Genomic DNA, 16249 nt, shown 5'->3' on the forward strand with positions numbered 1-16249 from the left:
GTGCAAATTCGTTATTATAGATCAAACCTATAATCTTAATATTTAAATTTTAAAATCACATTTTCTTTTTGGCTTTAGTGTTGAATGAAATAATATATAGCTGGAATTAATTCACACGAAATGTATCTAAAGCAAGAACAGATGCAGTAATCCAATTGTAATTCACATTACTAATCTCTTTCCTTTTTGTCTACATCACATTTAGTTAAGACACTTAAACACACATGAATGCCACTCAACAAGAACAACTGACGCTTATTTCAACAGGTACAGTTTACATTGTAAGATCTTCCTTATAACTCACAAGAAGCAAAACACAGTATTTTCTATATATTGGACTTTTAACCAGAGATTTGCACGGCCTTAACATCAGGTTTTTTGACCTCTTCCTTTGGAACGGTGACAGTGAGAACCCCATTTTCAATAGAAGCCTTAACTTGATCGACTTTAGCGTTTTCTGGCAATCTGAACTTCCTCAAGAACTTACCACTGCTACGCTCCACGCGGTGCCACTTATCGTTCTTGTCTTCTTTCTCAACACTCCTCTCTCCGCTTATCTGAAGAACCTTGTCATCTTCAATCTCCACTTTCACTTGCTCCTTCTTCAGCCCCGGAATATCAGCCTTGAACACGTGCGCTTCTGGGGTCTCCTTCCAATCCACTCGTGTTTTCAAGAAAGCTGAATCTTCAGCAGAAGGGAAAGACAAATCCTTGAAGGGGTCCCATACGTCGAGCGAGAAAGGGTCGAAAACATTGCTCCTTCGACCACCGAAGAAACTTGGTATCAGTGACATCTTCCCTTCTTTACTTTACTTGGTTGGTGTTTTGAACTCTGCTAAATTTTGTCGTGTGAATTGATAGAAAAAAAATGTTGATTTTCTTGTTTGTTTTGTTTGTTGCTGTCTGAAGGGACGCACGAGGTATTTAAATCAAACCAAGGGTCAATCTCGAATGTTCCAGAAATAGTTCGTTGGTTTGCTAAGTTTCTTTCAAAAAATTCCAAAACCTTCTGGACTTGTCTGCACCACCACAGCAGGTTCTAGATCAATGACAATTGCTTTACGCACCAGTCAAATTACTGGTACACCTGGATAATTTCAATATTATTCTTGGATAAAGCTGATACAGATTGCCATAATGGCTCATACGATTTTTTTAAAGAAATTTTCAAAAATATATTTTATGAATTAATTTAAAATTAATGATTCATAAATTAAACTTGTAATTTTCTTATTATTAGTACAACGTTCTAATTAATTGAACTAATAGAATAATTATATTATAAAATAATTAATGTCATTATATATAATATTAAATTTTTTAATATATATTTAATGAATATATAAATTTACATAATAAATTTTGTAACAATTAATTTTGATCTAATAATTAATTTTTTTTACATATATAAATTTTTATTTTTATTTAAAATTTGTATACATATAAAAACCCATCAACTGGACTCGAGAGTTTGTAAGCCCAAATAATTTGAGTTGGGCCGAAAACCTAAAGTTTTGTGGAATGGAGAAAGTGTGAGAAGCACCTATTTATAATATGGATCAAGAAAAAGTTGATCGAATTTAAATAAGTGTGAGAAGCACCTATATATACTTTATCTCCCTCAATTGTTATTAGGAGCTTCCATAATTGGATTATGACATTAAATAAGATTGATCGAATTTAATAAAAAGTTGTTTGCATTTGATGGGTGATTCAATTTTTATTTATTTGCTTCTGCACGTGCATTTGAATTTGAAATCTGAAGTATAAACTAAGACTTAGTGTTTTAATGTGATGTGTCTTATAATTTTACATAAATTACTTATTTTAATTTTGAGTCTTATAATTTTACATAAATATAAATATTCTAGACAAAATACAAGAAATTTGTACAACTAAAGCATTATATACACGTGCCTCCAGTAGCTCACCGATTTCCTATGTTTATTCCCTTCCAAGGGCTCCATTAGTGTTCCAGCAGTACTCTTCATTATAATAGCATCCAGTTTCCTGTGCTCAATGCAATAAACCTTTGACTGCAATAAAATAATGAGGTCTGCAAGAACGGAAGCAAACCATCTGAACTTGGGAGGCCAAAATTGTCCTGAGTGAGATCAAATTCCCTAAAATCTATCTTCACTTGATCTCTACCAGAACATCCTAACCGTGAGACATGGTATTTCAGCTTTTATTGCAAATATGAAAGAGTCATCCAACTATTTCAAATATGCCAGAAGGTCGAACAATATTGACAAGAAACGATACAAGACAAGTTTGGTGTAAAAAAACATACAAATTTGATGTCTGCCACAACCTTTGGAAGAATCATAGTACAAGAATATAACTAATGCCATGTTTAATTCAAAACTTCACATACCACTCTCACGAATTCTAATTGCTCACACAAAAATGAAAAAAATCAGTATGTAAATACAAAACCAAAATTTAAAATCATGAAGTAGAAAATGTATACTCTTGTGCACATGCATGTATGTAAATACAAAACCAAAATTTACCAATAACTACAAAAAGGCACTTTTGGGGGCAAAAAAACAACTAAAATTTCAGAAAGTAATCTGAATATCCATTAAGAGAAACCACTCAGTATAACACAGTTAACTAAGTCCTATAACATAGCAAAATCACTGAAAATGTTCATAAAAATGTAGTTAAATTAATAACAATTATTACCTACATTTTCCGAGAAAATAATCACACAGAAGTTATATAAAATGTTCAAAAGACACAGGTTAGCCAAAGTAATCTGTTCTATCCTCCCCATGAATAACACAACTAGTAACTACTATATATCTGCAAAGGTTCATTTTCTGCTATGAAGTTGGAGGTAAACAGATAAACTAAAGGTGGTTTTTTATTTTGTTGCAAAGAGATAAGAAGGTTTACAAAGGTGGGCACAGGAGGATAGAAACCAGGATTAACCTTAAAATTAACAAATCCAACAACTATATCCATCATCTACAATTTCTCTGTATGTTATATATGGTATACACCAAATTTGCATGGAATTATTGTTTAAAAGGATGTGGCAACATTGAGCTTTATATAGAGGATGCAATTCACTGATTCACCCACCATTTGAAAGGGTGAACCCAAAGTCTGAACATAGATCGTACTTATATCAGAATTCAAGATACCACTTTCTACATAAAATAGTTGGAAATACCCCTTCACTTGTCTAAGTATGCACTACTCTTTCAATTCCAAGTATAACCTTATCCATCTAAAGTTGAACATTGTCAATTCGTCATTCACTTACCTAATGGTCATTGTTCTCCTTAATTTTACACCAATATGACTCAATGAAAAGGAGAGATTCTTATAAAGTCTAGGAATACAATACCATTAAATTAAAAATAAAATTATATTAAATTAAATCTGGACAGTTGCTAAACTACTAAGAGTATTACCTGTATAGAACATATAAATATTTTCAACAAAAAAGATGGTCAAAGACAGTAGAATCATATCCTTTAGTTCTGATATGCCCTACTCTATGAATATTCTAAATCTACTTGACTTTACAATATTTAGAGGCATTAATTGTAAATTAAGTCTGCATGATTTCAGCTTAGAATGATTTAGTTTCAATAGGATTTTTAGTTATCTTTGCATACCGTCTGTGAAGGTTGCATGTTGGCTGCCCCTTCAAAATCTGTTGTTGTATCCACTGGACACGTGGGATAATTCACAAATGTCTCTCCAGGTTGGCAGGGTACAAGTGCACTGAGCATGGATTTCACAGATATCTAATTAAATAAAAAAATAACCATCAAAACATGCTTAATGAAAACCACACTTTTTTTATATAAGAAACCTGAAAAGAGCTATGTGAATATTGTTTATGTATAAACCTTCCAAATGACAAATAACCAATAGTACAAGGAAAAGGTTTTATCCAATGAAAGCTTCAGGAAAAAGACCAAACCAAATAGCAAACAGAAGAAGGAAGAAAAAGGCCTTACTTCCACCTGGGTAGTGGTTCAATTTTGAAATACCTGGAAAACAAAGTAAAAGGATACTTAAGAGATAACACAACTGAAAGATACAGAGGAACTAATTATATAAACAATAAAGATACACACATATATTGTAACAATTAAGGTGTCTTTCCATCAAAAGTCACAGTGCACAGCCCCCAACATAATTAAAGAATCTTTGCATTGAAGGCAACAACCAATTTTAAGTTTTCTCTACCATACATCCAAATCATATTGATGAAGTAGAAGTGCATCAACTTCAGAGAACCATTACCATCAAAATCAGTGATCCATCAATGTTTTGCAAGATCTTACAACTTAGTATATATGACAAAAGGAAGAGGGCAAGTCAATTTCACTAGCTTTTATGAAACAATCAGCAGACTACCTCTATGAAAACATGCATGGAATATCTAACATGACCATGGTGCTCTCTTGACTGAAGAGACAGAAAACCAGCCCTCTACCCAGGAAAATTATGATAAAGGTCTATTTGATGAGCTAATGCTGTACTCACTGAACCATAAACAGTTGCAGCATTGTATTATAAAAATGAAAAGGAATATATACACAGGTGTCAAACAGAAGTCAGACACATATGATGATTGACTGAAACCTAAGTGAATAAAAACAATAAATTCACACAAAATTCTCTAACTCAGGAGAAGCTGGACAACATAACTGCTTTTTATAGTAAGTAAATTAGTTTAAGAAAAGCTTCTGGACTTGTTCTGATGAAGACTACAACAATCTGCTTGCCCATCCTCAAAAACTTAGCAACTTCTGATTAGAATATATTGAATACAAACAATAAGATGGAAAATTGGAAACTACATCCTTTAGTGTACTCCACCAAGTCAGCTTATAGATTAATGCTGAACAACAATGCCTCAGGTTCGGATGTCAGCATTTTCAAATTAATTTGGAAGTTGAAAGTTCCTCCAAGAGCAGCAGTCTTCACTTGGAGGCTTCTTAAGGACAGGTTACCCACTAAGGGTAATCTGCTAAGAAGAAATGTGCTTCTCCAAGATGAAGGGTGCCCTCTCTGTGGTCAAGAGTAGGAGGAAGTGGGTCACCTCTTTTTTAATTGTAAAAGGATAATACCCCTGTGGTGGGAATCCATGGGATGGGTCAGGGCTGTAGGACCTCTTCCAGCTTCCCCAGCAAGCCATTTAGCTCAATTTTGTGAAGGATTTGGTGCTAATATAAATCAAAGCAGATGGTGTGGGTGGTGGGTGGCTCTAACTAGTACCATATGGCACCATAGGAATATCTTGATCTTTCAAGGAAAGCATTTTGATTACTCTAAAGTCATGGAGGAGGCTATGTTTACAGCTTGGTCTTGGCTAAAAGCTAGAGAGAAAGACTTCAACATTAGTTTCAACCATTGGTCCTCTAATATATCGGAGTCCTTTGGTTAACCTATGTGGTGATGTTCTCTTGATGGGTTAGTTTGGGTTATTTTGGGAGGCAGCACCAAAGGTGCTTTGTATTTTCTTTGTTCAGTACCACTTGTACTGTTTTATCTAAATCAATAATATAATATATATTTCGCCTTCCAAAAAAAAAAACATCCTTTAGTAAACCTTCATAAGTATCACATATCAAGAAAATAAAACATGGGAAAAGTGTGGAATCCTGTCAGCATTTCAATAGACAAAATAACAACCATTAACCATAAAAGTGTTAAATTAGGTATGCAGATTTCATGCAAGAGCAAAAGAGAATAGAAGGAGTCTTACTCATGCTCCAAAGCTTGGGCTGCTGTTATGCACTTTCGTTGATCACATGAGCACGTTATTATATTATAAATTAAGGAATTTGAACCATCAAACATATGCAGAGCTAAAATGTAATACAAGTGCACAGCTAACTGAAGGTTAAAGATGATAACAGGTGATGCACAATTAAGCACCCCAACATGTGAGGAATCAAGACAATGAGGTTGCCATCAGACTTGACAGTTCAATGCACTAAACTTGAAGTAAACAACAATATCCATCACTCAGCTTATATTAGAAAGCTGAGATAGTACAAGCCTTTAATGCACTCCTGCCAGTATTATATGCTTACCCAGATTTTGGCTTCTTAAATATTAAGAATTAAATATCTATGATAATAAAAATGAATATTGCTCAACACAGGTGGATGACAATGACAAAGGTGCTCATACCCCATTTTCAAATAATGGCTTCAAAGGTGCTTGATATATCCTTGCAAGTCCAAAGTCAGCAATTTTAACAATTCCATGTTCCTCTCCTTCACCCATAACCTGTTCATAGAAAGTTTGTTAAATAAACAAGTGTGCTATCAAAAGTGGACAAATAAATTTCAATCCAATTATAGCAGTAAAAAAACTAATCATATAGTGATAAGGTAGCCAAAATCCTACCAGTATATTTGATGGCTTTAGGTTCCGATATATTGTCCAATTACTACAGAAAAAAAAAATATAATAAGTCAGCATATGAACAAAAAAAGAAAAGAAAAGGAACCGTCTTCAATTTCAAAAACAAAACAACTTGCCTGTGTAGATAGTTTAGTCCATTGAGCAACTGCCAGAGTAACGATTTAACAGTATACTGGTTAATGGATTGGTTGACTTTGTCCCAATGATGCTTTATTATTTCCTGCCATTCAAGATTGCAATCTTTACACTCAACTAATCAGAACAAGCAATTGCTTGCTACCTATATATGTCTCTTCCCAGAGAAATTCACTACATTTTATAAGACACAAAAGCAAAACTTTTACAAATTACAATAGCATAAAGTCCATTTCAAGGACCATAATGTGTATAAAACAAGATGCAACAACCCCCACTAAAATTCTAACAAAATTAACAACTAACATTTTCCGACTTAAAAAAAAAGATGCAACAACCAAACCTTGTCTCACTAGCTGGGAATGTCAAAAGGCAATATTAAACAAAAACACCAAGAAATTCCGGATATCAGGAAGTACACATTTTTACAGGAAACATTTTGAGACAAAACCATAAAAGAAAACAACTTCAACTCAAGTGCCTAAGTAGAATGCCATGTCAACAGTTCCACGATTATATATACTCACATAGAGGTCGTGTTCTGCATAATCAAAAGCCAGATAAAGAGACATGTCCATGTGATTAATGTGAACTTTCACAAGCTTCACAACATTCTCGTGCGTTATCTCCCTGGGTAACTGCAGCATCAAACGAAATTCACTCATATGAATCTAATGGTGTTTAAAAATGGTCCACATTAGACCATATGGGAGGCTTGTCCACGCTAGAATGGGCCCATGTTTTAAGAATTTCACAAGAACATAAAAAATTTTCTCACACTTGGCATCAATTAACGCAACCTCGTAAAATAATTAAATAAAAATAGCAAACAACGTTACTATAGTTAAACTAGTATGATTATCCTTTGTTCAATTTGTTAGGGAATGGTCTATTTAATATTTAGTGTGAGAATTTATATTTTATTTTTTTATATAAGATTTTCTTGGATTAATAATAGTCATATACCGCAAATATGTAATTAAATTGAGAAACAATTATGTTTTCTAATTCAGGATAAAAAAAATAGTAATTTTAATTTTGATCTCGTCGTATAATTGCTAAAATATTCAATGAAAACTTTATTGTCATAATAATTTTTTTATCTAACTAGATCAAAATTATTTCATATTAAATATAATTATGGTCATAGAAAAGCATAATATCCTATGTATTTGTACTTTGTGCTGAGAAAAGTTATTTTAAGAATTAAGCATGTCTTTAAACTTAATCTCCTCCAAACGTGAACATAAAAATAACAACTTATTTTTTTTTTGAGCTTAAGAACTTGATAAAAAGTAAAATTTAGTGTTAGATGAGATCTAATGATAATCTTATAATGAAATTGTTGAAAATTAGCATGCATTAATAATTAATAATATGTATAAAGTAAAAGATAAATATTCAAAAAATTTATAAGAGAAATTTATTCAATATTTTACTTTTTATTGGATAGACTAGAGAAAGGTAAAAATAAATGGTGGTGGCTACTACAAGCTAATGTTTCATTAGCTTCATACATTTATCTATGCACAATACTATAATTTAAGATTACTTTAAGAGAAATTTTACATGGGTATCTTTCGCCCCCATGAAATTAGACCTTCAACTTTCGCATAAAAAGTTAGTATAATTGAAAAAAAAAATGAAATACAACTCATTTCCATCATTGTTTAGTTTAATAAAGTATTACTCAATGAACATCGTTTATCATTTTATTTTAAAGGAAAAATGATATCTCGTCTTAATTATATGTTGTTCTGCAAAATAGGTGACTTGAGTTTCTATAATTCTCTAATTAATATCCTTCACAACCATCATTTGGGCCACGATGAATTTCAATGCATTTGAATAGAGAAGTTATAAAGGTCTTGCCATTGCAAAATATAGGTTGAGGATTTTCAACGATACTCCAACACATGTTGGGCTATGTTTGGTTATCAGTTGAAGAAGTATTTTTGGACGTTAAACATATTTTTAGAAAATAAACTCACTTTAGTAATATGTTTGATTATCCTCAAAAGTATGTTTGCAATAAAAAATTTATCTTGAAAATCCAATTTTATAAAAGGAAGATTTGGGTTGTTTTTGTAAAGTCAGTTGTACAAACTTTAATCCAATCATGATGGCTCGGGGGATCTAATGTTGATTACAAATTTCTTTTTCATACTAATTTAATCTTCATTATTACTTGCTTGTGTGTATGGCATATGGGTTTGCATTGTGGATGAGAATACCTACTTATGCAATTGTTTGGATTTCTTCCTTTGTTCATTTGTTTTGAGTCTTGCAGCCTCTCTGCAATTTCTCTAATGGAGTCTTAAGGTGATTTGATCTTTGTATTGTTTTTGCATTAACTTTATCATTTGTTTATTGCTATCTCTTTTTAAACAACTTTTTTTAAGAACCATAAATCTTCATTCTTTATTCAAAAAGAGATGTCACGTTTAGTTGAAAAAATATTTCTTTTCAAGGTTAAGATAAAGAACACACTTAACTCCTGATTAGATCAATCATATAATGTTAAGAAAGTGTGCTTTGATCCGCATATTGTTACAAAATCTTAAGAGTAGTCCTCCTTAAAAAGTTACATCTAAATTATAAATGTTATGTTGACTTTGTGTATATAACGCACGCAACGCTATTCAAGTAACTTTTAGCTTCTTTGATGTCGTGCTAGCAATACTTTTTCTGAAGCATAAAAATAATATTATCTATATTTTGACGATGTTATTGTACAAATAATTCATTTGAATTATTCACTTGATATTTTTCTTTATTTATTTCTTTCGTTTTAGTTGGTGGGCATAATTTAATAGGGAAATTTTTTGACATTCTTGACTTTAATCCAATAAAGAAGTCCTACGAAGTAGATGAGAATGCTGTTGAGAAAATAAGTGCAGAAGACATGAAGATTGAAATGAAAAAGATTGACATTAATTTAGGGACATTTAGGAAACTTTGAAATAAGGCTTACCCAATAAACCCAAAGTTTAATAGAAAAAAAATTAAATAAAATGAAAAATAAAAAATGTCTTAATAAAAATTAAACTCATGAACCTTTACTCATAGATAAAGTAATAAACTATTAAGATACTTACTTTGTTTGGTTAAGTTTAATAATATTATTTTTTATGTATCATTAATTAAGATTTATTATTTTTGTCAAATTAAAATTTATAAATTAAAAAATATTTAATACATAATTTTTTATAATTTTATTTTATATCATTTTATATGTTTTTATTTTGAATACTTTACGTATTTTTATTTTACCAATTTATAATTAAATTTCATAAATTAATATGTAAATTATTTACATAATTTTTTAAATAGATTTTAATATACAAATTATTTTTACTCTAATTATTTATATAAAATTATTCATAGACAAAACAATAAAATATTTGTTTTGTTTAGTTAACTATATTAATATTAAGTTTTATGTATCATTTGTTAAAAAATTTTAAAAAAATTATCAAAATTTATAAATTAAAAAATATTTAATATATGAATCTTTTTAATTTTATTTTATTTTATATCATTTGTATGTTTTTATTTTTGATAGTTTACATATTTTTATTTTTATTTTTCCAATTTACAATTAAATTTCATAAATTAGTATGTAAATTATTTACACATTATTTTTACTCTAATTATTTACTTAAAATTAAAAATATTTATATATTAAATATTTTTAATTTAAATTTTTTTATAATTTGAAGGAAAAAAGTAATAGCTTTTGATTAACAATACATAGAAAATAATATTAATGTATTTAACTAAATAAAACAAATATGTTACTGATTTATTGTCTTTTGTATAAATAAAGGTTTATGAGTTTATTTTGAATTAAAATATTTTTTATTTTTTGATTTTGTTTCAACTAGCTTCTATAGTGAAGGAAAAGTTGTTTCAACCAGCTTCTATAGTCCAAACTTCTATTTTTTTTTTAATTATTCTTCTCAAGGCATTTCAAGTAATAAACAAACCTTTGTTGCTTTATTTATCTTTTTTATCTACTTCCATATAAAACAATTGAAAGTATGACAAATCATTATAAAATAATGTATGGTACTAAAACAAATCATAGGAAACTGCAATTTTGTTCCTTCGTATGGTAAATGGGATGCTAAATGACAAAATATAAAACAATAGAGTTCCTCTAACTAAGATTTGGGAACAAAGATGCCAGAAGACAATAAATTGCCGGAAAAGATATATGAAGTAGTGGTCCCTACATAAAAACTACTTCCACGTGGAAACTTTCTGTACTAGAAGATGTTATAAGAGTAATTAGAAAAGAATATACATAATCATAATTTGACTTCTTAAAACAAATTATAGACATTAAAGATAAACAAAATTACAAGGAAACTGATACCTAAACAAAGGATAATATTTAATTAGAAATTGTGTAATTTTTAAACCAACACAAAGGTTTACAAAGGATTTCTTCCAACAGTGGACATTGGATTTTCAGTTAGTTCGTAGTACTTATTAGTAGAGACATAAGTTTTGTTGGATTTTTTTCTAACTTCCAAGACTAATATGCAGTGTCATACATCACTATGGCAAGACACCACATATTATTATCCACAATCTTTATCTACATCAATCTAGAACAAATTTTCTTCACGGGAAATCCAAAGTCATAGTCGTCTTTAATTATTATCCACAAACTTAATATCTTATCTAGAACATAATTATTTAATTAATTTAATTACATCTTGTTTTCTCTCGACAATAAATTACTTTATTATGTCAAAATTATAATTTTAGTCTTTTATAATTTTTAATGTCTAATTTTAGTTCTCTCAATTTTAAATTTGTGATTTCTTAATTTTAAAATTATATCATTTTAATTCTTCCATCCATTGATTATAATGTGACTTTTTTTTAATCTAATAGGTAGTTTGATAAATAATAGAGAACACAAATAAAATAATATAAAATTGATCAAAATATTTTTTTAATATACATCATGTGTTCTTGACTAATCATCTTCTCTTTATCTCTTCACTATTTTTGTAGGCAAACAAAAATTAATTGCCAAAATTGATTGCACCAACAAATGACCAATTCCAGGAAAAGCCGTCTCAAATTTGCTTTTCAGTTTTTAATGAATTGTTGAATTACCTGTGGACCACTATTCGTCTCTCATGATGCAGTAGGATGGTCATACTGTGTGCCATCATCTTTCTTTAAGACATGAAAAAATATCCCTCTCTGAAGTGCGTGTCTGGTTGCAAATAGCAACACATCTAACAACAAGTTTTCACGTCCAAAATTCCAAATCATAAAATTTACGCAAAAATTAGTATATATGATTTACTTTAACGATATTGGCGTCATTCTTCTAATTTCTCCCCTAAAAAATACAATTTGTTGCAATCAAACAAGCCTATACGTTACCTAATACAATTTGTTCCACATGACCTATTTGGTACACCTACTGATCTTGAGCTGTAATAAATTCTCCCCTAATTAACCAAAATCACTTTACGGATATCAAAATTATAAATGTGTGCTTGGTTTAAACATTTTCACTTAATTTCCAATGCATAATCAACAGAATTTCACACCAACAAAGTTTTTCAGTTCAATGTGAAAAACCCATACACACAATAACACAAACACATCATAAAAGAGCAATCTATATTGTGTCTGGTTTTGCGTTATAACCACGAAACGTCAAACGTGAAAATTAAAAACTAATATATATAGCTTGTGCTTGGACCTTGTGGGCGTCAGACATAGAAAATTATTAACACGACAGAATTCCAAACACGCACTAACTATTAAGGAAATGCTAAACCCTAAATTAACAACAATAGCTTTCTGTTAAATAAGTGGACATGATCCAAACGTAAAACAATGGACAAAAATTAAATATATGAGGTAACTTTCAGAGAAGAAAGCAATAATAATTAATAAATGATCCGCAAGACAAGATCAAGGCATGTACTCTACATAACCAACTGTCAGTGAGTCTGCCACCCGGGACAAAAGCCATTACACACCACAAAAGAATCAAAATTGCTACTCCCTCGTGCCCCCTACAAGAACTAGTCAAACTAATTCATGGTATGTCTGTACGTATAGTACTATATAGATTTTAGGATCACTTTTATTTTTAAAAAATGGATATCAAAAAATCAATTTTTAGAAAAAAGATAAGGTTAAAAATAACATTTCAAAAGTGTTTTAGATCGTCTTTGAAAGTGGATTCTTTTCGACGACGTACGATTTTGATCCGTCGTTGAACGATTTTATTTTCTACGACGTTGAATATAACAACGGTCGTCCACCAGTTATTGTATCTTATTTTTCACCGTCTTAGAAACACTTTAGCAATATATGTATTACGTAGCAAAGATGATGTTTTTTTTTTCTTTGGGTGAATCCGAAGATGATGTTGTTGTTAATTACACCCCACATCAGATCCCCTTCTAAAATATCTCAGAACAAACACTCGAAATCACATGAGCAGATAGAAGGCTATTAGCCATGCACAATGACATTATGACACTACTCTCGCACCAAGAAATCAACAATAATTAAAACGGGAGCATGATACGCATATCATTCTAATTCTATTTACCTCTTGAGACTTCTTCTTTTGCTAACTTTAGGGTCAGATATATTTCTTACAAGTGATCATATATACCTAAACAAGGCTAGGAGAACTTTATAAGAAATTTTAAAAAATTCTCGATATATTCTTTTTACACCCGATGAATATTCGTCCCTTTAAGATGGGTTAAAAGAAAAAGTAAACTAAGAAAAATGAATTTTATTGAAATAAATAAATTTGTTTTAAATTATACTATGAGCTCACCATCCAAAAACCAATTGTTATCAATAAAACTTCAAAATGTATACTTCTGTTGAATTTTCCTTTTTGTGCATAATATATAGTCACGCTAAGGTTAGAAAATATACAACCTCATGCATACTACCCATAGTTAACCCCACTAAACCAATTCGCTTTTTTGACAGCATCCTAGAAGGTTTGTTAAAATTCATTTTATTCACGATAAAATAAACTTTTGACATGTTAAAAAGTTGCATAGTTATAAAAGTTAATGTAAAAAAAAAAAAAAAAATCGCCTCCGACATGAAATTGACGTGATCCAATCAAGTTAGCAATTGTTTTACCTGCACTTTCATGAGATCATCCCATTACTTGATTTATTAGATTAATTTTTGTACAGATAATAAAATTTATAGAGTCAATCAATTAAAATTTTAAGAAAATATTAAAATAATTTAAAACAAAAATCATTATTATTTAATATTGTTTTAATTTACGTTAAATTTTCTATTAATTATCTTTTTAAAAAATTTCTATTAATTATATTAACAAATACTATATTCAATTCGTACAAAAATTATTAGGTGATATGTGAGAGTAATTACAATGGGACTTTTCAAAGAATTATTTTCTACTTTGGCAAAGTACTTTAAATCCTACTCTAGCTGTTAATTAATTGGCAGAAATTGTTGGATCATGAGATGACAACTTTATTGTATTATATTTAATTTAAACGATGGGAAAGGAGATTTTAATAAAATGGTGGACGAGGAAAGGGGATGATCTCTTGTTCTGACAATTCATTAAGATTATACTGTACATTAATTAATGAAACATTAAGTTTAGCCTATCGTCTAAGACAATTACTTTAGTCTTTCACTCTTTCTTACTAAACATGCTTTTGTCTTACCTTTGATTTCAAAAACTTTTCTTTTGTTTTAAAAGAAAAAATATTATACACGGGACAAATAATTTAATCCTAACTTTTGATAAGTTTATTAACTTTTAAAATAATTTAAATCATAATTTATAATTAAATCACAATATAAAATTATTTTACACTAACATAAATATTAAACTATAAACAAACTTTTTTTAAAAAATCAAAACCATTAAGGAATAGAAAGAAAGATATCTTGCATCGTAAGTATCACGTTTTTTTTAGTTCCTAGTTTAGTTTATGATTAAATACGATTCAGGTCTTTCAAATATTTACTCATGTCAGTCTGCCAAATATACATATTAACTCCTAATTTTATTTTCTATTAAAAGTTTATAACAATAGTTATTCCAACATTAAAAAATTTATTTTCAGCATTAACATTCAGTGTGCCTTGTAATATTAGGAAAAAAAACCACATTATGATTATATTTCAGTTAATTTTTAATATTTTTTACTTTGAAAAACTCATTTCTGTGTTTAGTAAACAAGTTTTTTTAAGTTTCTCAATAACTTTGTTTTTTTTAACATTACTTAAAATAATATTTTTTTAAAATATTAATTTTTAATTTTTTATATTTTCTTTCATTTTTATCTTTAAAATATTTATTCATTTTTTTTGTTATCTTTTTAAATAAACCATGTTAATATTATTTTTTTTTCATTTATACTTTTAAGTTACTTTATCAACTAATCTTATTAAATACTTTAATTTAATAAGTTAGTTTTTTAATTTCTAACTAACAATTAATCTTATCAAATATTTTAATTTAATAAACTAATTTTTTAATTTCTAACTACCCGCCAACTTTTTTTAACTTCCAATTAACTTTTCAACTGCCTATAATTCTATTATTCCTAAAGAACTACGTACCACAATTATTTCCAAATAGCTCTATTTTTTTTATTTTTTTTACAAATATCTCTATTATTAAACTCATATTATTTTTGTTGTTAGGGGAATCTGATTTTGGACAAACATCAGGTGTATTGAGTGTAACAGTTTGAGTTTCAATTATATTATCTACAATAGGTGAAGATAGCTTATATTTAACAGAAAAATTAATGAAGTTAAATATAAGACTTAAAAGGAAATTTTTAAATAAAAGTAATTCGGAAACTAAATACAATAAAATTATTTTGAGAAGACTAAAATTAATATAAATTAATCTTTAAAAGATTAAAATTATATTTAATCATTTTATTTATAATGTTGTAAAAGGTGGATATTTATTGATGTTTATTTCCTCGATATTTTTAAGTTGGTTAATATATACAACTAAGAAAAACTTTAACGTGATCAATCTATTCCATGAGTACACTCTAACTATAATTGGACATGCCTTGTTGACTAGACAATTTTAGTTGTACACACTATAATTATATATGCCCGGTCGTCTAGGCAATTTTAGCTGTATATTATGTGCAAATTCTAACTACTTTTAACGCATGACAATTTAAGTGGAAAGAACTGTCATAATTCCTTCATGTTTTATTACATCTTTCTTTTTGTACACCTTTCACATGTTGCAGTTTTTCAATTAATGAACAAATATTATTTAATATTTTTAATTATATATAAAAGTAGAGGATTAAGAAAGGTTGTTGACATCTACATCCTTAATTAATGTATCGTTTTGTGAATTAAAAAATAACATAATTGAAAAGAAAAAAATCTCATCAAAAGTGAATAATCAAATTCTCTAATAAAAAATAATCAAAATTAATGGATACTCCATATTAATAATATAATAAAAAAATATCTATTAATAACATATAATACACAATAATATTATGATGTCACATAAATATTTCTCTAATTAAAAAACCCAATTCTTATCTGTCATGTTAGTGAAAAAGGATCATAAACAATACAAAACATATATATGACTTTTTTAGAGTATTTTTAGTAGTGTTATCCAATAAAAAATGAAATTTCATCTTAATAATTT

General features: G+C 28.8%; 2 protein-coding genes across 2 annotated transcripts; both read right to left on the minus strand.

Annotated features, from left to right (window-relative positions):
* Window positions 1-142: 142 nt before the first annotated feature.
* Window positions 143-1069, minus strand: LOC114415827 (18.5 kDa class I heat shock protein-like). The gene has a single exon (XM_028380690.1). The coding sequence runs from the start codon at window positions 792-794 to the stop codon at window positions 342-344; it is 453 nt and encodes a 150-aa protein (XP_028236491.1). The 5' UTR covers window positions 795-1069; the 3' UTR covers window positions 143-341.
* A 2276-nt stretch (window positions 1070-3345) lies between these two features.
* LOC114415832 (cyclin-dependent kinase E-1-like) lies at window positions 3346-7208 on the minus strand. Its single transcript, XM_028380698.1, has 6 exons — window positions 7071-7208; window positions 6525-6628; window positions 6391-6433; window positions 6172-6270; window positions 3984-4016; window positions 3346-3767 (listed from the first exon to the last, which is right to left on the minus strand). Exons 1-5 carry the CDS (start codon window positions 7206-7208, stop codon window positions 4002-4004), a joined length of 399 nt encoding a protein of 132 aa, XP_028236499.1. The 3' UTR covers window positions 3346-3767; window positions 3984-4001.
* Between the last annotated feature and the right edge of the window lie 9041 nt (window positions 7209-16249).

The sequence above is a fragment of the Glycine soja genome, chromosome 6 (genome assembly GCF_004193775.1).
Source record: "Glycine soja cultivar W05 chromosome 6, ASM419377v2, whole genome shotgun sequence".
Lineage (NCBI taxonomy): Eukaryota > Viridiplantae > Streptophyta > Magnoliopsida > Fabales > Fabaceae > Glycine > Glycine soja.